At 38.3% G+C, this 27,723-nt stretch overlaps 1 protein-coding gene across 1 annotated transcript in view; it reads right to left on the bottom strand.

Annotated features, from left to right (window-relative positions):
• Window positions 1–27,723, bottom strand: part of cmip (c-Maf inducing protein) — a 49,233-nt gene that overhangs the window by 7,913 nt on the left and 13,597 nt on the right. The window contains exons 2-18 of the mRNA XM_086074001.1: window positions 23,129–23,254; window positions 19,129–19,179; window positions 16,903–17,064; window positions 16,206–16,247; window positions 15,272–15,334; window positions 15,091–15,171; window positions 14,893–14,996; window positions 13,568–13,672; window positions 11,103–11,546; window positions 9,306–9,371; window positions 5,661–5,687; window positions 5,532–5,580; window positions 5,341–5,448; window positions 5,132–5,248; window positions 3,577–3,717; window positions 1,768–1,815; window positions 1,523–1,669 (exon numbers count right to left, since the gene is read on the bottom strand). Coding sequence (XP_085930127.1) covers window positions 1,523–1,669; window positions 1,768–1,815; window positions 3,577–3,717; window positions 5,132–5,248; window positions 5,341–5,448; window positions 5,532–5,580; window positions 5,661–5,687; window positions 9,306–9,371; window positions 11,103–11,546; window positions 13,568–13,672; window positions 14,893–14,996; window positions 15,091–15,171; window positions 15,272–15,334; window positions 16,206–16,247; window positions 16,903–17,064; window positions 19,129–19,179; window positions 23,129–23,254 — 1,881 coding nt within the window. The remainder of the gene's footprint in view (window positions 1–1,522; window positions 1,670–1,767; window positions 1,816–3,576; window positions 3,718–5,131; window positions 5,249–5,340; window positions 5,449–5,531; window positions 5,581–5,660; window positions 5,688–9,305; window positions 9,372–11,102; window positions 11,547–13,567; window positions 13,673–14,892; window positions 14,997–15,090; window positions 15,172–15,271; window positions 15,335–16,205; window positions 16,248–16,902; window positions 17,065–19,128; window positions 19,180–23,128; window positions 23,255–27,723) is intronic.

Genomic DNA, 27,723 nt, shown 5'->3' with positions numbered 1-27,723 from the left:
GGTTTTTATTAACCACTCGAGGAAACAAGGCTTGGCAACATGGGCGTAACATATCCTGCATTTGCTTAAGTCCAGCTTTAAAAATAAAAACGTGACAGTAAAATTACACGGTTACATCCCAGGATGTTTTAGTGTATTGCATCAATGATAACTGCGGACAAGAATAATATATTCTATATATAAATATATATATAATATAATATATTAATAATAAATAATACATTTTATAATATGTTTATACACATCACGAGCTAAAGTTAGCAACATCCAGTCAGAACTTGCAAAATAAATAAATAAATCCCCATTGTATTATTGTTACAAGGTAATATTTCTATTCAAGAAATGTTAACTAACTTTTTAAAATATAATACAATATAATAAAAAAATATATATATATACACACAGGCGTTGAGTTGATTGCATAATAACTTAAGTTAACCTTACCACAAAACAAGCAAGATTGTAAAAACGTAGCAAAATGTAATCAATGTTATTTATAAACTGGATTGTTGAAATTTTGTGTATTCCTCTCTATTGCTTTATTAATTGTATTTTATGGTATGCTAAAGCCTCACGAGAAAGTTAAAATTGAAGCTAGACATCTTATATGCACTAGACCCCCCCCCCTTTTTTAAAGCAATGTTGTATTTAACGAGTCTGTTAAATAAATATTAATACATGAAAAGTAACACAAAGCAAGTAAATGAACTACAGACAGACAAAAAGCAATAGTGAAGAATTCTCAAAATTGTAGCAATCCAATCTATAAATAATAATTAATAGGCAATTTGAGGTCTTGCTTTGTTCTGTAGTTAATTAACATTGGCTAGAAGAGGATTTAATGTACCCTTCTGACTAGGGGTGTTAGAAAAAATCAATTTGGCAATATATCGCGATATTACAGCATGCAATTCTCGAATCGATTCAATATGCGGCCGAATCGATTTTTAAACATCAATTTTTTTATGGAAATATTCAACAAAACGTCTTACTTAGGGTTAGTATTCACACATTAAGCATGGAAGAATGTTATATTAATGGAACATTAAGCTTTAATATTTTATTTCCGTTTTGTTCAAACATGAAACAGACTGCAACCTGTTTGGTAAATGCAGTGGCTCAGTTATAAGCCTGAATTTTCAGATAAATAAATACATTTTCATACAAATCTTACAGTGTACATGTACAAGTTTACTGATTAGTATTTTCTAAATTTGAGCAAAAAAAATCACAATAATCAATTTATAGATTCGTATCAGGATTAATCAGTATCAAATCAAACCGAGACCTATGAATCGTGATACGAATCAAATCGCCAGGTACTAGGCAATTCACACCCCTACTTCTGACAAAAAACTGACTTCCCCCAAGTTATCGGAGGCATCAATTTCTCGATTTGCCTTCCACTACCTTACAGTACTACTTCATTTTTTGTTATAATTGAATTGTCTGTGTGCTGCTCAACATGGAGTTTGTGGCTTGATGAAGTTGTGAGATTTCATGGCTGAGTGCGCGTGTGTACCTGAGTGGACCACAGGTTAAGCTGTTTGAGCGAAGGCAGCTTGATGAGCTGCTCGGCACAGGCACTGGTGACATTGGTGAAGGCCAGGCTGAGATTCTCCAAGTTCCCAAAGGAACCTGAACTCAACAGGCGAGCCAAGTCTGCATCCTAAAACATAACAAAGGGTACATTCATTGAGCTTTATGCGTATATGAGGACAGAGTGGCAAAGAAGAAAGACACTGGAGCTCATCACTGTTATCTCACCGTGGACTTGGAGGGGAGAGTCAGGCGGGTGGGGCCTCCTTTTCTTTGCTATAAAGACAAAAAAAAAAAGAGGGCGTCAATGCACATGACCTTGCAGGAACATTTTCAGGCAGCAGATGGTGTGTGTGAGTAGTGTAGTGTCTAAGTATGGAAGTTGACACTTTTGAGTAATGGGGTGTATTATGTGGAAAAGTGGTGGTGCTAAATGTTTGAATCATAAAAATGCAAATGCTGAAAATATATAGTATGTTGAAATTTGTTATACTTGCTATTAGTGTAACTGCTTTAAAATAGAGTCAGAAATAACATTCTACACTTGTAAAGAAGCATGCAACTGTTTACAAAGAGGAGCAAAGGCAGATACCCATGTGCCCACTTGTTTTGCTACAATTAATAGCAATGTAAAAATATGCCCCTTGAGGGATTTTAGACTCTTGTACATTATATCCCGGGAAAAACAATTAAGATCTCCACTCACTGAGATGACCAGATACTAAATAAGGTCAATTGGTGAAAGTTTTACATTTTAGTACGTGGTCAACTTTTAGCAGAAGCCAAAACTAGAATAGCAGCAATAAACAGCGAAACCCCGCATCCTCGCTTGCATATTTTTTCCTCTCAATATTTAAAAAAATATCTTTTATTTCCATTTTTGCTGGAGTCTACTCTAGCAGACTTTGGGAGACGTGTTTTCTAAAAGTTTGACTAATACCAAGGAAAGTCGACTAGTCACAAGTCAGGCCACCAAAAACATTGACAATTTATTTAATCATCGTCATCGTTTCTTTTCTTGATGCTTTTTTCTCTCTCTCTGAACTGCCTCGCCTCCCGCTGCCTGTTTTTGACGCACATGTGCCATGGAGGTAACCTGGGTCACCTGTGATGTAAACAGAAGTGCTAGGGCTACTATTGCATAATGGTTAACCGGTGTTGACAACTAGGGATAGACCGGGCCGATTATTGGTGCCGATATTCAGCATTTTGACTAATATCGGCATCGGCCATTTTGAAGAGTTATATGGCCGATAATAGATCATTTTAAAAAAAGTGTTAACTTCAGGCAACTAATTTAAATGTATTTATTTATTATTTAATTTTTTTCCAGAGATGCTGCTGACGCTGGGAACTCTCTGCACCTTCTGTTTTTGTTTGAAATTAAAACTAAGATAAGTACAAATTTAATACTTCAGATATTTTGAAATTTCTGAATACTTTATTCACTGTTGAAAACAATTGTTTAAGTGTTTATTTAACTTTTCAAAACAAAGATGTCTATTGACTAAGATTTTTTTTTTTTTAACTCCAATATTTTATGAACCCTAAAAAGTTGCTCAATAAACATATGCTTTAAAATGTAAAGAAAAAGAAAAATTAAGAGCTAGAGTTCGTATTTTTTGCAAATTTTGAAGCCAATATTTTATCTTTTAATGAAAATGAATACCGGCTCCTTGACTACCATCGGTCCATTGCAACACAGCTTAGAAGTTTCTTTTTTATTTTTGTTTAAAGCACAGTGCCTTCTATTCCTATTTTTTTTAGTAACTTGTTAGCATTTAAAAAAAGTTTTCAAAATATTTGTATTCAAGTATTTCTGTTTGCATTTATTAATAGTTGCATAGCATTTATAAAAAAAAATTATGGTTTAGTTTTTGGTTTCATTTCATACAAGCTGCAAACTTAAATAAAAGTCAAATGTACTATCATCTTAAATCATTTTAGTTTGCACATACCTTTAAGAATATCAAGCTGTAAGATAACAGTTATATGTTGGCATGTGTGTCTTTATGTGCATTACTAATAGTAACTCACCAGTTCTTTGAGCTCCCGCTGTCGGTCGCAGAGCTGTTCGTACATGCGGAGGCCAACCTGGGTGCTCTCCAGGGTGGAGATGATCTGCAGCTGGGTGTCCTTGTTCTCGATGATGTTGTACTCCAACATCAGACACAAAATCTGGCCACATGCACACAATCAAATGTTTATAATAGATGGCGCTCACGAGTTAAGACCACCATGGTCGAAGTGCACTGGAAGTGAAAAAAAATTGAATGAGGAGAGCTGCTCCCATTGGATGGCAAACAAGTTTAGTGCTTCCAAAATGGCGCAAGCGCTCTCTTCTTATTGAAAAGAAAAAAAAATAGGAAAAAAAAGAAGAGCAGCCATGCGCACAGTCCGACTGTGCTATTGTGTTACATTTGCACTGGGCATAAAGCTAGGGCCTTAAGCATTCAAACAAATTCCTCTCATGACATCCCTCTTCTAATTACAGAGAGAAAGAGAAGCAAAAATAACACACATTTCATTTAATAATGAATGACCAACTGCTTTTCATTTTTATATAATCATTTTTTAACTTAAATTCAAACTGTGCATAGCAGCAAACTGTATTTACCTCCATAGAAAGATTAGTGACTATGTGACGAAGTGATGTCAGATCCACACAGTTGTGCGTTTACTGGCAAAAACATCACATTCGAGCGAGCCTGGTTTGTTAAAAAAAATTATCAGTCAGAATTGCAACTGAGTTAGGCTGTCAGCAAAAGTGTGCATTGTCATTATTAAATTAATTAAACTGCTTTTCGAAAGTAGTTAAACGGCTCTTGACATGGGACACTCACTTAGCGGCTAGCTGCTAGCCACTACACGCTAACGCTGGCAACAGGCGCCACCCCACTATACGTTGCTTGGAACAATTTCAAAATAAATGCGTTTCAAGGCATTGAAGATATTCTTTGGTAAGCAAAGGTTTATTTTGAAGTTGCCTTCTCATCACATGACCAACATGTAAAACATTAACAAATGTAGCTGCGGCTATTCATCCCGAAGATACACACCAAATAAACAGGCACACGAGGCGGAAAAAAATTCCTTTAACAATTTTTTTTTTAACCGAGGTATTCAAATTTATCGAGAACTTGTTTGACCCCTACCCCTAGTAAGTAGATCCTTTTTATTTTGTAACTGTCGACTGTTAATGGATTTTATAATCTGAACTGTTGCAAAATTGAGGAACATATTCACTATGATCATTGACACTTATTAGAGTGCAGCCCTCCACCAAGGCAAGGCAAACAATCCTAAACCATTCTGGCTTGTACTGAAACAAGGCAACTCTTTCAAAAGAGCGTTGTTGCTTTTTTTTCCTGTCTGTCCATGTCAAGTTTCTAGGTCTGTCTTGTGTCTCATTGCCCCAATAGCACTAATTCAAGTGGGCTGTAGCATTGGAAAGTGACAAGAAATCCCTTTAATCCTCATCACCAAAACTCAATGAGGTCTTTGTTGGCACAAGCGTGATTAAAACAGCCATTTACGACTACTTTAAATAGACAATTCCCCCCCAAAAAACGGAGTCTAAACAATGACATACCTCCACCATGGTCTGGTTCCCGCGCAAGGCCAATAGCATGCAGGGGCCAAGCTTGTTCTCAGCCAAAGAGAAGAGGAACTTCTTAGTCTTATAACAGGAGCCCATCAGGATATGCACCTGGTATAGAGGAAGAGGAAGAGGAAGAGGGATTGGACCATTAATGACATCCAACTAAGGCTAACTCTGTCATTGAGAGGATGTACACCCACCATACTGGCAAAAAGTTCTCCATCATCATCACAGGCCACCCCTCCTGGACTATAGAGTTGAAACCAGCCATCTTTTCCTGAACGCACGCTGAGTAGGCAGGAATGGACCTAAGGTACAAAGGAGTTGTTCACAAGTGTTCTCTGGAGCATTGAGGGGCTTGACACCGGATTGAACTTCAACAAACTCTCACCTCCTGCCTTGGATCCTCTGCAAACCTCTGAATAACATATTTCAGTTCCCTATTCAGACGAGGAGACACAACGTTAGTAAGGTAAAAATCAATATTTTGCGATCCAGTGACGCTGTATGTGATACTTACTTTGTGAATTTGGCATGTGCAAGGGCCCTGCAGAAGAGGACAAATGACATGTCAGTGTCTTAATGACAACATTGCGCTATATTTGGTTTGAGCTGAACCTTTTACATGGCCACTGATGACACAGCTCTTCTTTGTTCATTTATTTTAGAGGAACCCCTCAACATGCTGTCACAGGTCATGTTCTACTGGTTATTACGTCAGTCCTTGTGAACAAAAAAATATTGATATGGAATGCTATCTATACAAGATAAGAAAGTAATTTATTGTAATCATTTGTGACGCTTATTCTAATCAACTGGCTTCGATAATATATTAAGAGATGCACTCAAGGGTGGTTTCCATGTAATGTGAAAGCCATATAATCTCGGTGTGCTATAACCTGCATGAGCCAAATCATTTTTAGCCTAAACAGCTCTGTAGCTACACAACACAGTAGGTAGGTTCACATTGTTGAGTAAGACATTGGACGCCAGCTCATTTTTAACTGAGATAAGGACAAATTGTGATCATGTTCATAAGTGGGAAGGTGAATTTTAACGTTACTTTATTTCTTGCTAGGCTGCACAGCTAACCTTTTTCTGGTTTGCATTGAACGTATGATTATTAATTTATTATTTTTAATATATTCCTAAAATCATCCCCTCGACCAAGGCACAGTTATGTTGAGGAGGGGGTCACACATGGACACAAACGATCGAGATGGAAGGCGGTCTCCAAGTGGCCACTGCAACTGATGTGTAGGAAACAATGGTGACACATAATGGCCATCTTTGTGTCCCACATGCTACAACACAAAATGGCTCATACAAAGGGGTGGTCTGCGATCGTCCCCAACTTTACATCATCCATAAGTAGACATCTTCTTGCAGTTCCTTATAAATGTACTTTGCGCGCATCAATTTCCAACATGTACTCCAGCGAGTCACTTTCTGCTTTCGCCAATGTAGACCATGCGCCTCTGCCTCGCTCAATTTAAAGGGAAACAATGGAGCCACTTCCACTGGCCGAGAAGCAAGTTGGCTGTGTTCATAACAATTGTTAACTTTGTTTGTTTAAAAAATACCAACAGAAAGAAAACTCTACCCATGTGCAAAGTTTGCGCTAGACTTGTGCTGGGCGTGAAAACAGGGTGTGAACGCATCCACAGTTCCTATTGGTGAAGCAATCACAAAGCACAAGCCGTGTTCTTGAGCAGCGTTTGACACAGAAACACACTTAAGCAACAGCTAAGAAAAAACACACACTCAGAAAGTAAACTTCTCTCACTACATACTGTAAGTTCTGATTCGAGCGCCATTATTCCATCAGCGGCTGTCTGGCGCAATTGCCAGTTCCTTAGTAATGATAACACATTTCTACCTAGCATGCGGTTAGCTAAAAAGCCATGCCTAAAACATGAAAAACGCACCTGCCCTGGAGAGAAGAGCTTGGTGTTATTTAAATTCCTGAGTGTTATATTAATTGTTCTTTTCGAGCTACCATAGTAAGTCGAAACGCAATTGTAGGGTTTGCCTCTGAGCTAGTTTGCTAGCTAGCGGCTAATGCAGCACTGTTCAAAAGCATGCGACTGATTGGCAGAGCAGACAAAGCACATTTTATGGGATGAGGGATCTAGTTTTCATGATTTTAGAGCCTGATTTCATTTGTTTATTTTCTTCATTCACATTAGGCAGATTTGTTAGCATCAATCTTCTCTGTGATGTGTCAAATAGATAAAAAAAAAAAATATTTTCCCGGTCTTTCAAATGTTACATCTGTTTATGATGAGACTTAATTAAGTCACTTTACAGATACCATTTTCTATGGGAAATATTGTTTTGAGATTAGAACAATGTGAAAGAACCAGAACAATATTGCATTGCACAAATTTTTTGGAACGTCTTTGAGAAATATATCCTCTTACACAGTTAAAAAAAAAAAGTAATTAAAGCTACATTTACTCATATCCTGATTTTTCATAATTATTTTACATTTCCCTCTTTGTCCAATTACAAGGAAATCATAAATCAGTTTTTACTGCATGTACTTCTTATCCTCTCTTCTTTCTCTTCTCAATTCAATTAATTTTGTACTGTTAGTTTTTATGGATTTTATTGTCTATCTAGAATTTGTTAAATCTGATATGACCCTTTGAGTGTGGAGCGTAATCTTGTACAAGCCATTTCGGCTTCATTCCCTCCTTGCACTGTTTTTAAATTGTGCTAAATAAATCTGAACAGATATTGTGCTTGCCTTCGGAACCATTGTACTTGGCCGTTACAAAATTTTGTTTATCGCAATAATGTCAGTGTGTGCGTGTTAGCATGTGCATTGATGTGCCTAATTGTATCCTGAGCAACAGGATACTTGGGAGTATTGTTGTCTTTTCCTAATGACGCCTCAAGTCATCTACGGGGCAACAATGGTGTAGGTGAGTTGCAGGTCATCTCATCTCCATTGCTTAATGAACCTCTCAAGAGCTGCTTCCAGAAATGGCTTGGGGCTACTTCAAGCATATTACTGTATGACAGACTCTCTGGGGAACGAGACATGAACTCTCCAGTTCACGGAGAGAGACAGAGTGTTGTTGAGGGACTTCAACCAACGTCAGCATTCAGGTCCCCATAGGAAACAATGGTCTTAACTTCCCAAAGCAAGAAAGTATTGTTAAAATGGACTGTGTTGTTAGTAACAATGTATAATTATGTTTAGGCTGGGGTTATTGGACGGGAACTAAAGGGGCTGAATAGACGAAGTTAAATTGTGGAGCATTCAAAATTTTGATTTGATGAAGGATCATGTCTACATGTCTAATGTGTTTTTAGATAAGGAAAATATTTATACTGTACTTTCTAAAAACAGAGCAATAACATACATATAATGTTAAGAATTAAACAGTTTGTGTATCATGATTAAATACTTCAAATTAACTAATTGTGGCGCTGCTCCTGGTGTGAGTGCCTTGGCCACCAGGGGACAGTATAATCAGTCATGCAGACCAAAAAAGAGTTTCACATTTACAGTACTGTGCTTCAGTAAGATGCAGTAATATGTCAAGGGAAAGAAGCAACAGGTAAAATTGTATTTTAATGCCAAATTGCCCAGCCGTATTAAAAGCACTATAGCCTATAGTGCACTGTATTTCTGGGACTGAAACCTCATTTGGCATTTGAGTATTTTTGATCAACTATGGGGAATATTAAATAAATTAATCAACTGTTGTTGTTGTTGTTTTTTATGTCATATTTGTATTAATTTGAGATGACAGACAGTAAGGTGGAGATGAAGTCTGTGTGTTCCCCTCGTGCTTGCTTGGGTTTCCCTGGATTTCGGCCACATTTAAAAAACAAGCACGTTTGGTTAATAAAGACTGTAAATCACCCTTTGTTGTAAATGCAAGGCGAATGGTTGCCTGTCTAGATAAGCCCTGTGATTGACTTCGGTCAATTCCAGGGTGTACACTGGAAATGAGTTGGGATAGGCTCCAGCTCACCATGTACAATCCGTTTTGCCTCAGTTTCTACAAGATGCAATTCACAACATGGTTCGAATTATCAATGAAGTCTTACTTGCGACACAACAATAACCGTAAAAAATAAACCACAGTACTTGGTTAAATATATTCACTGTGCTGACGTGTCCATTTTAACGTGTGTGACGACTCACTCTTTTGGAAAAGGGATGGGCTGCAACAGGCTGGCCAACGCAGGCCTCCAGTCGTCATAATCCGACCTGACACACACAAAGACAGTCATTAGAGGAACAGAGATAAAGAGGGTTGGACGCTGAATAAGTAATAACAAAAGGTGTGGTTGAACATGAGCCGCTGAGATGACGCAAGCCCACTGCTGATTTAACAGAAGGTGTCTCGCATTACTGGGAGTGAAGTAACACCAGGTTCTCTTTAGTTAACAAATGATGAAGTCTAGTTGAAGGTCAGCCTCTTCAATGTGGTTACAAGACCTTCACTTTGAAAGAAAGTCACACGTAACAGCTCCACTTTCACGTTGTGTGATGACATTCAGCACTGTCCGACCCATTTTCACTTCATTACTTCAGGCATACCCATATGTCACCTTCACTGAGTAGAAACCACTCTGTATTGTCTCAGTATTTCATACTGTACATACACACTAACCTAATTTAAGAGCTGTACAATTATTATTTTTTTTATCTACCTTCACAAAACAATGTGAAGTTTGTTCGTCATCAGGACCCATTAGATAAAAAAAGAGAGAAAATTGCTGTACACACATCAAATCTGGTGAGGTTTTGTTTTTTTAGTCTAAAAACGTAATAATTGCTTTTTAGTGTCAATGTTTATGATTGTAGTTTGGGGGTGGATAGAACACCAAAAGGAAATGTGGGTCATGTAGGTCAAACTATTACTTCAGTATGATGCAGTCCCGTTTTGCATCACTGGAAACTAAAATACCTCAAAAATAAATATATTGTTAAATTCATTCATTTTGACACTAGCATCTATAAACCTTGAAACACTTTTGAGGCACTTGTATCATCTTTCACATCAGTGGATAATTTGAATGCCTCACATGCTACACATCTTTACAAATACAAAGAGGCGGATTGTTTATTTCTCTTATTCATGAATTTGACCTTTAGCTGTGAAATTACAGGAAAGACGGGGGGAAATGAACAAACTAAGATTTAAATGTAATACATTCTCTTGGTATTGTGATGTGTTGTAACCAGTGGATATTTTAAGGTTGAGACATTTCTCAAAAGAAGTTCACATACTAAAGTCAAACATGAAAAAATTTGAACTACACAGAGATATTTTCAATTTATTAATCTGACCTGGCGTTTATAAGGTTATAGATAACTTACTATGACAGCTTTTTATAGCATTGGACTATGTGATAAATGATTTACTGATCAGCATGTGTTTTCCAACTTTGACAAGGTGGGGTTCTATCCACCTTTTTTTCTCTTCGAATTTTCAAGAATTGCAAAAATAAACCTGAATGGAAATGCTAAAAATTCGGCCTCAAATTTACCAAAAAGTTTTTACACTTTTAGTGGGTGAATTTTCCAATGTAGCCATAGAAGGAAAATGCTATTTTTGGCTATGGAAACTGGTTGCGCAAATAACAATGACAGGACCGGATATACGTGACATCACAATAATTTTTGTTTTACGTCACCCACATATTGTAGAAGTCATAAAAAATGGCGGCGGATGATAAAGTAAGGTAATTTGGAGGTGATGAAGAAATTGAGATTTGTTGCCATTTGTTGCCAGTCAGTCGAGTGTCTTGTGGCAGAGACGCTGTAATATGACGTCATCTCATGCCGCAGTCTCCTCTCCTCTCAATATTCGCAAAATAATAAATTAAAATAGTTGCATGTTGGTTTTGCGCATTTTCACTCAATTTGCTTAAAAATGTCCAAACATTTGATTGGAAACCCCATTCCTTTCCCCAAGGTCAGTGCAAGACTCACAGCATCTTCAGGATAAGAGCGAAGCATCCAAGCACACGGTCCGCCTGCGCAGGCAGCTGGATGGACAGAGTGTTGACGGCCGGGCTGACCAGCAGACAGTCGATGAGGTTGGGTTCACTGTCGTGTTCGGATTTCCGCTTTGTGTTGGCGGAATTGTTGTTGCGCTCCATTTCCACCAGGATCTCGCTGGAGTTGACAACAGATGGAGGTGGAGAGAGGGGCATGCTAGGAGTTGGGGAGCATATGGGGATTGATGGCGGAGGGTTTGGAGGAGCAGGAGGAGGTGGCTGAGGAGGACTGAGGTTGGGGGAGAGGGGGAGCAGGGTGGTAGAAGGTGGCGTTGGAGGCTCGGGGCGCAGCAGGCGGAGGGGCATCGGAGGCTTGCGGTCATTCTGTTGCTGGCAGCCATTTCTGATTTCCTTTAAACTTGGAGAGTTGTCTCGACTGGAGGGTAGCATGGCGGTGGAAAACAAAAAGAAGCAAAGGTGATGGAGATGAACCTCCAAGAATAAACATATGCACACATGTAAACAACAAATAGGTGAGACCATTGAGCCAGGGGAGTGGGTACCTTGGAGGTGTTGGAGTTTCCGAAAAGGAAAAAAAAAATAATGATGTGTTATTCTCTGGGGTGAATGATGTTGGCAACAGCAATGTTAATGACGCTGATTGTGTGGTTACATCATACGTGGTGTATTTTGGTCAATACAAAGCCTCATGGAACATACTTGAGTGACACCACTTACGGGCAAGCTATACATTGTAAAAACCTGCAGATTAGGAATAGGCTAAATTGCCACTCAGTCAATTTTGCATCTGAAAGGCAGGTGCAAAACATCATCGTGAAAGGTGTCAGGAGAACTGTTCGGCTTGCGTAAATCTTTCATTCATATCGAATCGATTTTTAAACATCATTTTTTTAATGGAAATATTCAACAATATGTCTTACTTAGGGTTAGGGTTCACACGTTAAGCATGGAAGAATGTTAATTAATGGAACATTAAGCCTTAATATTTTATTTTAATGCTGTTTATACAAGAAACAGATTGTTTGTTAAATACAGTGGCTCAGTTATAAGCCTGAAGCTTCAGATGAATAAATACATTTTCATAAAAATCTTACTGTGTACATGTATAAGTTTATTGATTAGTATTTTTTTTTAATTTGAGTAAAAAAAAATAATAATAAATCGCAATAATCAACTTATAGATCCATATCGGGATTAATCTTATCGAATTGAATTGTGATACGGATCGAATCGCCAGATACTAGGCAATTCATACCCCTAATATATATATATAAATATACACAATTCAAATTTTTTATTAGATTAATCACATTTTAGAATTTTGATTAATCACGATGAATCAAAATATATAATAATCACTTAATTTAAAAGGCTTTTCATTTTATTGCTTGCCAAATTTGAAGAGCACCTGTTATATGCTAATTCTATCGACATTTAATGTTATGAGGACGTTTTCAAAATTTTCATTCTCCTCTTCTTCTAATCAGTTCATGGGACAACAATTACTTTTTGGAGCTTTTAGCCATGTTAAAATGCCAATTCCTCACCAAAAACATCACTGAAGTAGTATTTTCCTGCATTCATCCCTCTATGAGAAATTTTTGGTAATTTTGCTTTCCAAGCTCCAGCCCCTCCCAAACCGAGAAAACGAGCGGGTGCTCACTCTAAGTGAGGTGCGGCCCCACCCCCGCACCGCCTCTGCGGACTAAACGCACGCCCACTTTCTCTGAGACCTCCATGGGATAGTGACAAAAGTAGCCTTTATCAGTAAACGTTCTGTCCAAATGAATTCAAAGCAATCAATTATCCTTCACATTTGCAATGCCAAAGTGCAATGACAATTGGCCGTCTTAAAATCCCAGAAAGGATTCTGGCTGACACTTGTATAAACTACAAATACATCTTTTTGCGCTGCTTTACCTATCTCAATGAATGGTGTAATGGTTAGCGCGTTCGCCTTGTAAGCAGCGCGTCTCTGGTTCGCGACCCACTCATGGTTGTCTTTTTTCCCCTGTACCTAATATTTCATAAAAAATTACATCGTCATGGTGGTAAAGGTAAGATTGAATCATTATATGCCTATAGATAGCTGTGGTGTAATCCCGGTGTAATACGATAATTAGTCAGTGAAAGGGAAAGGGGTTATAAATTGAGGGGAAATTACAGTATAACCCTATTTTGCGCGCGGCTATAAAAATGTTCATTCTGGAGCAAGTCTTGTTTACCGCATTTGGGAATTTGACAGACAGCGTTTCGCCTCGCTGGGTATGTGAAAGTATGCTATTTATCTTTTATGATGCTGACCTTCAGGATCAACATATCTGAGCAGCTCAAAACGCCAGACGCATAAAAAGAGTGAAGAAAGCAAGGCAACTCCAACCATTCAGAGCAGAAAAGATGAAAAGTGACTGCGTACTGCATGTGCACCTGACTAACCTGTTAATGAATTCCTCGTAACACGAGTAAATGGCGGCAAGACATACAGCAACCAGGTTTGGCAGGACACGTGGATGCGGGCACTGCCCTGTTGGCCCGTGCATGCTGAAAGAGTGCAGGTGGGAAACATGGTCATTATCTAATCAAAGTTCAGATAAATTAGATGAAGACAGCAGAACCTCTAAAGACGCATTGTGACAGTGACTGACTTCCAAGCTGTTTAAATTGCAGGGTTCAAAGTTCAAAGTGTCGCCGACAACTGCAAATTATTGTTTTAAGTGACGTTTTACCATTCTTAACTGTCATAAAGACAAAAAGAGAAGTTTAAAAAAAATCGTCTAGCCCCGTGTGCTTTGTTAGCCACTTCCGTTACATTTACTCGAGTAATTTTTTGAAAAACATTCCCTCTAAGAGTAGTTTTAACGCACAATACTTTTACCTGAGTAGATGTGTGAAGAAGAAACGCTACCCTTACTCCAATATATTGGGCTACACTCGAGTCGCTACCCGCCACCCCATTCATATGTAAGATTTCCCGTATTTTTTAAAGTCTTAAATTTTCTCAAAAATCGACAGCGCACCTAGTAATGAAACGCGCCTTTTGTTCGGACCGACTTCCAAAATCTGTAAATGTTGTTCAGTGACTTCGGTAAGCGTTCCACTTGACTGACTGTGTGGGAGCATTTCCGTGGACGCGTTGCTTATATACAGGAAATACGGCCCTGGTTGAGGCCTGGCAGGCATGATGAGAACCCAAAAGAGTCAACTGAAAGATGACATTTTGCTGAAACTGCCACCTCTGGTGATTATACTGGGAGGCAGCACCGAGCGAGTTACGCCACAATTTGTGAATGGATTGTGCATGCTTGGGCGAACGTGTCTGCTTGCACTGTTGTTCGAGCTCAAAAAGTTATTTATGTTTTTAATTCTATGATTTGAAGATGCCAAAATGTGCACATAATTTTTTGTTTTTGTCTGTCTGACGACATTGCTTTTAAAAAATAAATCAGACTTTATGTTCAAGCAGTTACTTGAGTATTCTTTTCAGCAAATAATTTTTACTTGTACTGGAGTGATTTTTTTTTTTGATGACTACTTTTTACTTTTACTTGAAAAATATTATTTTAAAGTAACGCTACTCTTGCTTAATTACAATTTGTGGCTACTCTACCCACCTCTGGCCGCTTCCATTCATTTATATAAACATTCTGTTATTTATACTAAATACCACGTAAGCCAACGTGACCCAGCCTTCATAAAAGTCAGTCAATCTTTAATTTATTGAATCCACAGAAGTGTAAAATTGCACAATTCACATTTCTCACCTGTGAACAAACTTCTTGACAACTTCCATTCCTGCATTCAGTTCATTCAGGGCTAGGATGTACTCCTGAGTGAAGAGGCGCAGTCGAGGACACTTTCCAAAATCCTGCCAAAACAGGGCAGAACACAAAACCTGACTCATCCCCACTGAATAAAGCTCACGAGGACAACAGAGATTCATGACGGTCATCATTTCTCACCATGTTGTGTTTAAGAATTCTCTGGACCACGGGAGTGAACACTTCTATAACAACCATGGAACGCGGTCGCTCCCGACAATGCTGCAAAAAGTCAAGGCCATCTTAGTGATATAAGACACATGGGATGTCGCTAATAAATCGCTACTATTTGTTACAGCTCCAGGACATCTCATCGCCTCACCTTACAGAAGAACTCACAAAGATCTGGGGGTGGATGGTTGTTTTCCAGAAGAGGTGCAATTGCCTGTAAATACAGAGGAACACCCAGACACAGGCACGGTTAAAAACAATATTCCAAAGAGGGCCGGGGGAACACATATGCCAAGTCAAAATGTCAAAACTATGCACAGGTGAATTCGAAATAACATTACAGGAAAAGCTTCTGTGTTTGTGCTCAGATATATACCACTGCATTACATTATAATACAATAATATAATAATAATAATAATAACAACAACAACAACCAATGTTTCAATGAAAAGTAACATTGGTTGATATTATTATTGTTGCTATTGATAAGGAAAAAAAAATATATGTATATGTAAAAGTATGACAATATATGCATAAGGCACACTGTTCAATGTGTTCACTATTAATAATAACCTTTGTTATTAATAATGAAGATTTATTAGCTGTATACTAGCAGTTTTTTTTGTTTACTATACATACCTACTATTTATTGTGTAACGGATGTTAAAAGGGGTAGGACCTGATACGTTTATGCTTCTTCCTACTCCTTTTCAAACATGTATGTGTAAATGTGTAGCTCATGATTGGGTGAAACACTGTGAAATGTTCTTATGTTGCTTGAATGTTGTGTTTGTTTTAGATGTTTTTTTTATATTTTGTCTTTACACATGTACTTTTATAATCAGTTTTTTTTCTTTATATACATGTTTGAAATAAGATTGAAAAAAAAACAAAAAACTACTGTATATCCACTGGGTCAACACAAAACGTATGCCATAAATATTATCAATGTCATCACTTTTGTTGTATTAGTACCGAAGCAGAAAAAAAAAAAAATGAATGCCATCATCAAACTAAATCTGACAAATATCGGATATTAACACCCACAAAAATAAATATGTAAATGTGTGTCCCTCACTCTTACCACAATTATGTTTTCGTGATCCTGTGCGCTGAGATTAGAGTTCTGAGGGCAAAAAGATAACAACGATACAAATGAATGGCAGAATTTAAAAAAAGAAGAAAAAAAAAACCCAATAAGAAAGAAGAAAAAACTACGGAAGATAAAAGGAAAGAAAAAAGAAAGACAGGAATGAATTGTAGTGATTATGCCTAGCTGAGATATAGCACCTTGCCTAAAATTGTCTGCCTCAGAGAAAATGACAACCAGACAAACAAGAACAAGATGTCGAAAATTGGGAACTGTCAGTAACCGAAGAGATATTAGATACCAAAGGAAAATCACGGAAACATCTTATACTGTACAGTTTTGACATACAGATAGGTTAAGTCATATTGATGACATCATTTTAATCAGTAACACTCTATATAATATTCAACATCACATTGTGACTTGTGTACAATATCAATGTAATCAATACATGATTTGATGAACAAAATCCCCCCTACCAGCAATTAGTCTGAAATTAGGTTTATTTAATTTGCCTACAAAAACATTAAAAAGGTTTCATTGTAGCTCAACTATATATCTTTTTTGCCAAATGTGCCTCCTTTGCACCTTTGTGTATGATGAATGAAATTGACAAAATAAAACCGTAATTAGTAAACATGTTATTTAAAAACATGACAATTTCCACATGGTTGTGTATGCGTGTTGCGACCTCGGCCAGCAGCGTGGAGATGATATGTAAAGGGGCCTGATGGATGGACTCGTCCTGCAGTGGTGAGGTCAGAGCCATGTCCACGAGCGCTCTGATCTCCTTCAGCACAACATCCCAGCGGCTTGGGTTGTTCAACACCTTACGGTATTTGTAGATCTTTTTCTACATGGAAAATAAGTCACCACCGGCTTTTCAGTTCATGCCACAGATGCATCAAATGAACAGCATTGCATAAGACCAAAATCTTTATGTATGGTTTCTTAATTACAAATAGTTGATGTAGAACAAGGGTGCCCATTACACATCAATGGGGGTGTGGTCGATACCATTGCATTAATTTTACTCGCTGCCAGTCCTTAAGTTGCAGTTCAGTTACGGTTCAAAGAAGTGTGAAACGTTGAGTCATAGATTTGTGTTGAGGTAATTTTCTGCCACTAGGTGGCATTAGCGCTTCGTTTTGGACGTTAGTGACAGGAACAATACATTTTTCTTTTCAAAGTCAGAGCAGCTGGAATTCGGAACATTAAGCAATTCATGCACTCTATGCCATTTGTTCACTGTAAATTACAACAAGTCTTTCCATGATGTTTCCTCATCTGCCAGTGGACAATCGCGACACCAAAGAAGGGACATGTGGAGTGGCATTTTTGAGTCATTGATAAAAACATTAACAAGCCCCAGTCTCATTCCACAATGAGATGATCATTTGGAAGTGTGCTCAGCAGCTACTGTCCGAATTATGCATCTCTGGCTGATTCCATTCAGTTCAATTCATCTGATTAGTATAAGAACAAAACAATTTACACTAGTTAAGTCAGCACATTGAGACGCTTTGTGTATGAAATGTGCTAGAGCTAAAATTAATCGATTAATCGATAAGTAATCAATTATCAAAGTAATCGACAACTATTTTAATAATAGAGTAATCGTTTGGAGCCATTTTTTATTTAAAATTGTCCAAACCCTTTGATTTTCAGCATATTAACAGTAATTGTTCACTGATTTCCATCATGAAAGAAGACCGATTATCTTCTATTTGGTCATTTGCATAACACCTGTTTTTACTTTTACCTTTTTATTTAATCACTATACGAATACAAAGCGCCCCCCCCCCCAAAAAAAAAACCCCCAAACAATTACTGGTTAATGAACAGTAATTGGGAAAAAAAAATTGTGATACATTTTAATGCAAAATTAAAATTTATCTGATTTGTCGATTAATCAATTGAATAATTGAGATTAATCGATTCTAAAGATATTAGATAGTGACAGCTCTAAAATGTGCTATATAAATAAAAATGCCTTTTGTTGACATGCCTAGTTGTACTGTGCAATATACATTCATGCAGTTACACAAGCTACACTAGCATATTTATACACATAAATAATTATATATATATATATTTATTTATTTTTAAGTACGTTTTGCATTTTCATTGGAGGTTTAAACTTATTTTAAGTGTCTTGCAAGCTGACAAAGTGTGGGAAAGCCTGATAGAGATGCTCCATAACCGAAACAGTTTTGCTTTTCTTGGAATTGCTGGTTTTTTTAAATAATTTGATATTATCATTATTATTATTATTATTATTATAACAAATTAATTTTCCAGTGAAGGAGGGAGCAACTGCGAAAGTGGGTGTGGTCAATCCCGGCCAATCTAAAGCGGCGCCTTTCATTCCCTTAAAATGTGGCACACTAGTCACACAATCCCTGCTCGGGCGTTAGTTGTAGGTTTGAGCAGGTGAAAGGTTTGCCACAGTAGCAGCCACACCCTAACCCTCAGTAAAATGTATTATCCCTCGACAGCCATTTGATCAATTGACACAAAATTTGGGAGACGCATGAAAAAGTCTCAAGGACCCAAGCCTCAAATTTAACAAAGTCAGCCATTTTGGTTTTAGGGCAGCCATTAAGGCCACATTTTAGGGCTCACTTTGACGAACTCCGACAGGGACTACTTCTCAATAAACTATTGACAAATATTGGTGAAGCATTAGCGCAGATTTACAATGAGTTTTTGTTTTATCAGTCTAAGTTTAGAAGAATAGAAATAGGAGTATAGAACTTATCAAGTACACTCCCTGGTCAAGCTCCTTCAACCATAGCATTGCACCGTCTCGCGTATACAGTATTAGAAGCTGCTGTGTGAATATAATCACACAGTGCAATATGATTTCAGCACAATCTTATCGAAGTATCAATATGAAACCAAAAGACATGCTTACCTTCCATTGTAAGGAGTGAAACCACTGGTCCCTTAAGTAGCTGTTAGCAGCCTGCAGGACCACACAAAAGAAGACACAAGTCATTTGTCAAATTTGGTCAGCGGTATAAGACAGCAAACCAGCATACTAGAAAGGTCCTTCAGGTAATCGTGGAATGTATGTTAGACCTTGTCTCATATTACTCCTTGTATTTACATGTTAGAAGAAACAATTCAATGTACACAATAATAATAAAAGCTGTCATAGCTTATAACCAAGTTACTTCCTTGTAATCGGGATTTATGGCAGCTGTATACAGTTATACTGTAGCCCAAGTTTTCAAGCTGCCAGCAAACAACCTTGCTCGATTTTGCCTGTGTGATAAACACTGGACGTTTGCCTAAAATCACAAAAGAGATCTAACCACCTGGCAGGGAGCGTTGGTAAGCTGGAAATTTTGTTATGTAATGATTATAACATGGTGGGTTACAGTAGTCGGGTTACACTGTGGTAATTGGAGAAATAGATGAACAGCAACCACTAAATTTGACAATGACACCTTTGTGTGAGACTTCTTAAAATGAAGCTGAAAGTTATTCCTACATCAGTTGCAACATTGGTTGAACAAATGTCAGACCATGGAAACGTAAATAAATAAACATGACATTTATTATTAGTGGGAAAAAATATTCAAAGCTTTCTAGCCCCGGGTGAAGACGTACTTCCCTCCCTTGTTTAATAACGAAATGTGGCTAATCACTTATCATTTTCACTGACCACACCCAAGCCTGTTTACCTCAGACCTGTTTAATTAAGAAATCAAAAGATCTTAGGCCCTGTTCACACGGAAGCAAAGCCGACAGACAGAAACGTTTCAAGACATGCGTGTGTCCAAAAGAAGACGCTGAGGACGTTTAACGGCTGTAATGTATATGCCTAGTCTGGAGTGGCGCTGTAGCGCAGCCACAGGGAGTTAACGGAAAGCGTAGAAGAAGAATCAGCGAAGGAGACGAACCACTGATCTGGATAGCCAAGAGGCAGCCATATTACTCCTCCCAAGAAACGTTTCTCGGCTTACGATCCTACATATTTACAGTATCGAAATTGGAGAACATTTGAGACTTAGTAGAAACAGCATGATTTATGATGTTTTAAATTTGTTGAACATAAACAAGAGGACTTCAGACATTTTACAACTTAAATACATGTATGAATTATATGCTTTGTGATGTTTACAGGAGGAAACTTGTATATTTTTTATTAAAGAATTATAACTGTAATTCAACAAAAGATGACTCTGCCACATCTAATGTTGGGGTCTAGAAACTGAGCGATAAAAGAAAAGGGGGACGTCAAAGTAGTTTATAAGTCGTCTGCTGCCCTGTGACTTCAACAGCTTGCACGGGCGTGTATGGGCTATCCAGTAATATATGCAGATCAGTAAGACGAAAACAGGAGAAGTGACAATGGCGGGTGATTCAAGTGCAAGCAACAACATCACGCAAAATATTTGGCTATAAAGGCATAAGCAAACTAAGGAGGTTGCGCAAAACGATGACGACACGGCCATCCGCCAGTGTTGTTGACAGACTGGCGGTTAATCATCACTAGAGGAGTATCCCGCATATGGTGTCCACATTGGAACGTATGAGGCGCATTTAGAACTCTTTCCACTCTGGAGCCCAGTTCCAAAAGTGATCGGTTTCAAACTGCGAAACCGCGCCGTCGTGTGGACGAACTGCCCAAATGGTAAAAAACCTGTGCGGATACATTGAAACGGGCTTTCGTATGGACGGGGCCTTAAACAGATGCAACGATCCACGATCCGAATACATTTAAGAAAAGATGAGAAATAAAGTCATTGATATATCTATCAATCTCGAATAAGGATGGACACTGAACTCCTGGCCTAAACTGGCCCCAGTGCTCAATAATTAGAGACCACAGTATCGTTGGAAGCTCCACACGTAATGGTTCCCTTAACTGAACCTCTCTCACACACACAAATACTCTCACACTCTCTCTCCTCTCTTGCCATTAAACACAATAACAAATAAACCAAAATATGTAATGTTTAAAAAATGAGCACATTTGAAAAACAACACCATTTTAGGATTCAGCGACATCAAAATACAGTGGTACCTCGGAGTTTGAACATAATTTGTTCCTGCGAAGTGTTCAAAGTCCGAATTGTTCAACCTCCGAAAAACGAATTCCCATAGGAAATAATGTAAATGCAATGAATACGTTCCCAAGCTCCAAAAACAGAAAATTCCCATTTTAATTTCTATTTATGTTTTTTACATTTACAGTACAGTACAGTATTTAAACAATAAAAAATACCTTACCTTTTTTGTTGTAGTATGATGGCATCAGTGGATGATACATGCTATGTTAATGCTTGCTTAAGTTAAGTGCTGAGTTTGTGTATTTTACATTGGGCATATTGTTAGACTACTAAGCGGTCCTTGCGTGCGATGTTTAACGTCAGGCACGTTGTCGAACAGCTAAGGGGGGTCCTCGTGCCAGTATCTACAGAAGTAGTCATGGTAAATACAACGGCGCGATAATCTCCTTCCTAATTCCACTGTGGTTCGTAGCACTGTATGTTTTTCTTTGCTGCCACTCGCACTGTTGTCTTTCTTTGGGCCCATGGCGAAGAAAATTGTCGTAGTAAAGTCAAAATGCACTCGCGAGTATGGAGCACCGGGAGTATTCACGATCTGACTGGAAATGAGCAACGCATCATCTCAACTACCGCAACGTAGTTGGTACGTTCGGTTTAGCTTGCTTTGCTTGGGTGTTCAAATTCCGAAAATTAGTTCAAACTCCGAAGCATTTTTTTACTCAGATTTTTTGGTTGAAGTCCGATTTGTACAAGTTTCGAGACGTTCAAACTCCGAGGTTCCACTGTATCCTAAAACCCTTTAAATAAAATGGGGGGTTTAACACTTTATCCTAACGTAACTTATTTTCCTTGCATTTCCATTTTGTGTGCAAAAATTATGTTTTACTGAATTTCACCACTCACCTTGGTACATTAACTGGCTACTTAGCTTTACTGTCCTTGTGTTTTAACTCAGTCAGTGTCAGACAGTTTGATTATAGTGCTTACTGCACTACAGAGAGAAGCAGTTGAATTGAGAGGATGATTGTTTGTTTATAAAACTTAGTTTACCCCTGAACAATTTGTTCCCCTCACTTTTGAAATGATGGCTATGTAATGTAAACTACTATATATATTGGCTACAATTTGTGCCAGCAGCCTTTTTTTTTTCTTCAAAATAATACTATAACCAGATCCACAGTGAAACCTCCAAAGTCAAATGTTTCTAAAGTCATACAATTTCAGGGGGGAAATGCCTCAAATTAGTGCCAGTTTTCAATTAGTGGAGTGATGTGACGCATAACAATGGTAAACGCCAATACCAGCTACTCCCATGTCCACAATTGATTCCATTATTTTCAGAAACATACACAGTAACACTGTTAGCTAATGCTAATCTGTGCCAGAACTGCAGCTCTGCTTGCCTTTTGGTGTGGACGTGATAGTACTTCAGCTGTTGTGTCAAAGTGGTTCTTCGGCCAGCCTCACCGCCAAGTCAATGGCGTGTCGCCACTTGGGGTGGGGACAGCTATTTTGTCAATTAGCCTGACTTTTTTGAAACTGTGGGGCGGAAGTGCAGAACGGATCGATCACACACACATTTTCAGAAATAGAAATAACAACGATTGACTTTGTTGTCTAATTTCACACCTTCCGTGTGACCAGGCACGACACAGACCCAACTAAACACCATCTGTGTAGTCCATTAAGGTTTTATGACAGTTGACGCTGAATCAAATGGTCAAGTCAACCAGCGTCACGGAACAGATTGTGGTCAACTTTAGAGCTTTCACTGTCTGTAGAGGTGCTACATGATTTGCTTTTCAAATCGTCATGTAATCAATAATTCTGGGATGAACAACCAACCTTGCCAATGCTGCCACATCCCACACACATTGAAAAGACAGCGTTTACCTGCAGCAGGACGGTGCCACCGGGGAAGCTGAGCTGGACACAGTACTTTGGTGCATTGTCCCACGAAAGCAGTTGCAAGTCCTCTATGGAGCTGTAGGACAACGAAGTCTCCATGTAACCAGTGGGCTGTGGACAAGAGAAAATAAATAAATAAATCACACTTTTGGGACTGGATTTGACAATGTAGCATTTATTTTTGCTGGTTGTCATCCGGAAAGAAAAAACAAAAACAAATGTAGCCTGGGCTGACTTGCTATGAATAGACAACAAAGACAAATTCCTTCAACTCTGGAGACAAGACAAACCGATAAATGAGACACCACAGTAGAAAAGGAGCTTGTTTATCTTGTGAGGCTCAAGAGAGCTTTGCAGAAAAATGCTTAATGCCACAGAGGATCTATAATAAGGCACATGTCTCTCACAGATGCACAAATAGTAATACATGAATCATTAGATTTCCCAGACATTAGCGTCACTGTGTGAAGGGAGGCTTACTGTACGGCCACAAAAATGGGCCCTGCAAACGTCATTTACACCCTAATTAGCTACCAATGAAGAACATTATGGTAGTTGTTTTTCCACTAAGAAAAACTGAAACACAAGTGAATGCTGAACAGGCTGTTGGGCAGGGGTGCCTAAGTCCGGTACTCGAGAACCTGTTTTGCATGTTTCCCTCCACCAACACACCTGATTCATGATCAGGATCACAATCAGGCTTCTGCTAAGCTTGCTGGTGGGCTGATTATTGGATTCAGCTGTGTCGGAAGAGGGGGGACATGGAAAACAGGTAGGATAGGGGGGACTCTCGAGGACCGGACATGGGCACCGGCCGATCTATGGACCTATCATTCAAAACAAAGCAAATGTTAATTTTTACCAGCAATGCTCGACTTGGATGTCACTATTTTACACACAACCTAAAGTCACGTCATGGACCAGTGTGTTTAAAATAAAATAAAATTTCAAATAAAATGTTATGTCAGATAGGGCTGGGTTTAAAATATAATGTAAAAAAAAATATATATAATAAATATCAAATGGATTTTCCTTTCCGAGCCTGATATTGATTCATAAAACCATGAATCGATTATTTCAATATCTCTTTTCTCCATAAATTTATAAGAGAATTTTAAGGACTTTTTGTTTGTTTGTATTTGACTGTTTTCTTGACAGCGGCACGGTAGGGGACTGGTTAGCACGTCCGCCTCCCAGTTCTGAGGACGTGAGATCGAGTCCGGGCTTCGGCCTTCCTGGGAGGAGTTTGCAAGTTCTCCCGGTGCCTGTGTGGGTCTTCTCCGGGTACTCCGGTTTCCTCCCACATTCCAAAAACATGCATGGTAGGTTAATCGGAGAGTCTAAATTGTCCCTAGGTGTGGTTGTGAGTGCGGATGGTTGTTCGTCTGTGTGTGCCCTGCGATTGGCTGGCAACCAGCCTACTGCCCGAAGCCAGCTGGGATAGGCTCCAGCACCCCCGCGACCCTTGTGAGGTCAAGCGGTTAAGAAAAGGGACGGCTGTTTTCCTTTACTGTTCACATGAATTTAAAAGTATTTTCTTAAATTTATGAAATACCTGACTTATTGCACTTTAAGACAATTCAGAATCTTTTTAATTTACAATTATTGAAATAGAATTATAAAAATATTTTCATCTCATCCTTTCTGATGCCAATGCTTGTGTAACAATAAATCATTTAGCCAGTTATTTCAGCTGCAAAATTACATTTGGGATTTAATGTTTGTGGAGTTTTTACCATGTCGTTGATATTTAAGAAGACTTGATGTTCCATGATTAATCAATATTGGATGGAAGTGAAGTGAATCAAATCGGAAAAAATTTGAAATCGAATCAAACGGAACCCTTCTGAATTAAAATCGAATCGATTGAGGAAATTAGAATCGATTCCCAGCCCTAATGTCAGAGGTCAGCCCTATAATAAATGCTATTCTAGTTCAATATTAAATTAAAAAAATATCAATCTTGTATCTAAATTAAAAATGCAAAGGTATCCAAGATTCAGCAATCAAGTTTGAATTCTGAAATGAGGGAAGGACAGCTTTTCATGTAGATTTTGAAAGGCTTTAACTCTATGTACTGTACATACTGTACAATGGGTGATATACTAACTGAGAACTACTAGTAAGTGGAAGGTGTCATTGTGTTACAACTTGGTGACCTGTGGTGAATCTGATCATTAGTTTAAAAATCGACAAGCCACTGTATCGAGTTTTAGCAAACACCGAGCAGGACACAAGGTAATTATTTTTCAGTTAAAACTATCCCTGAAGAAAGATGCATACATTGCTTAAAAAAGAATGATTATAATTCTGATTGTATGATCAGATGAATGAACATCAGCATAGTTGATTTGTTTTTGTGTGGAAAAACAAGCCTCTATGGTTTGATCTGGTATCGCTCTACTGCCTCTATGTTTCTTCTCTAAACAATCCTGTCTCTGACCTCCTCCAGCACACACGCACACACAGCCACAGCTCCAATCAACACAAGCCCATTTGGAATCAGCAGCCAGTGCCTTTTTGTTGGCCTGACATACCACCGGAGTGTCAGGCAGACAGGTGGTTCTCTTCATTTGCACCAGCCCTACTTTCTATGGTGAAAATACACACAGGCGGAGAACAAACATGCTTTTTGCTTTCCCTTCCTGTAATGCCTGCAGGAAGTCAGGGTGAGGCCACACACACTCGGACAAAACCTCCAACATATGCAAAGTGACTACACACGTGATGTTTATTCTAAACTGCACTTATTCGTTCAAGAACACTAAACATCTTTCTGCCTGTATATACTGCATGCACAATGAAAAGCCACTTAGTCGCAGTGACTCTTTTTTCCCCCCGTTCAGCTGTTCACTGTAAAACTCATCTATTTGCATATGTGTGCTCTTGTAGTGACCAAGACGCCACAAGATGGTGCCAAAGCCCTGGCTAAGGGGAAGGTAGTAATTGGTGTCAAGGAAGTATTTAGTGATACATCTAGACTGAGAGAAGATATATAGGGAGGAGCTAAGTTTAGCCTGGGTTGTCTGTGGACATTATGGAGAGTCTTCACCATATGTGCATGTAAACACTTCCAACACATTTCATGTTTCTCTAAGATTATTGTTTTTAAGGGTGAGATGAGTTTGAACCTATGAATTATTATAAACATTTTTAGGGGGATATAAATTAGCTGTGGGTTTTCACTATTTGCGGCAGGGCTTGGTCCCGACTCCGTACCGTCTATGAATAGCAACACATTTACTGGACAGCGTTTTCTGTGCAGTGTACAGCAACACAATATGATCAAAATTCAAATAAGTGGAATAATAATTTGCAAGAGAAAATGAGATGCTTGTAAACAAGGAGAGGTAGAGCGGAATAAGAAAACGGACGGGGTTTCAATTTTCTGATAGGTTACCATGGATACCCCATCTTGCACAAAAACGTGGCCGATTGTCTGCCTACTTTTCCTCCTCTCCATCTCCACATCTCATCCTTTACGATGCATCTTTCCACCTTTTACTTCAAGAGGCAGCTTTCATTTTCCTTCCATTTCTCAAAAACTTCTTTGGCTTTCCATTAGAGAAGAAGAGGTAACATAATCTTACTGCTTGCTGCTCTTACTGATGTGTTTCCATAGAAACAAAAAGATGGAGATGTGTGTGTGTGTTGTTTTTTTTGGTTTCCAGGGAGAAAATCAGTAAGAGGTTAAAAAACACACACACAGAAGAGCTGTAGTGATAAAGGAAGAAAACAATATTTCCTGTGTAACTTATTACTGTTGTTAACATTTTAGCAAGATTGTGTAGCATTCCTTTAACAGTCTCATTCACTCCCAGCCATTTTCACTAAAGCAACCCCCTTCGCTCCCGGCTGTTTTACTGGATTTTGCAAGGCCCACAGAATATTGTGTTCCTTCGCTATAAAAACATGGACCCTACCAAAAGAAAGATTAGAGTCTCTTCTTTCGTCAGGAAAATCTGTTTCCGTTTTACAGCAATTAGCATTAGAATATAGCATCATCATTATTCACAAATCTGTTGAAAACAGTGGGGAAAAGAGCTTTTTTGCAACATGGCCCTAGTTGATTTCTTATACTCTGCTGCCACCTGCTGGCCATTTTTTGTAATAACTACGATTGCTTAACGTCCTCTTCAGGTCAGAGGCTGCATCAAAGCCTTCTGTATGCTCTAGCATATAAAAACATAAATGTATAAATACGTTTTTAGGCAATATTTAAAATAGAACGGTTTTATACGTTTTTGGGAGCAAATGAGTTAGGTAGTCAGCCTAAACATTGGCTGTGACTTGCATACTCGTGTATTTGGGGACTTGATTACAAAACAAATAGCATATATTAACTCAATTTAATCTCAATGAATTGCATTTAAATTGAATATTACTATTTGACACAGTGAGCAACGCATTTCAATCCAGGTGCTTGACAAATAGACATGCATGAACTTGAAAATCATGAAAAATCTATTTAAAGTTAAGATAATTTGCCATTAGGTTACCACATTTACAGATTTAACAAAGTACCTATATAGTAATATAATTTCAAGCTCCATTTTGAGGTGACAATCACAAAATACCAA

Source organism: Leptonotus elevatus, chromosome 4 (genome assembly GCF_054856555.1).
Source record: "Leptonotus elevatus isolate MCC_2025b chromosome 4, RoL_Lele_1.0, whole genome shotgun sequence".
Lineage (NCBI taxonomy): Eukaryota > Metazoa > Chordata > Actinopteri > Syngnathiformes > Syngnathidae > Leptonotus > Leptonotus elevatus.
Note: the sequence above shows the minus strand (reverse complement) of the source record. Positions and strands in the feature narration are given on the sequence as shown.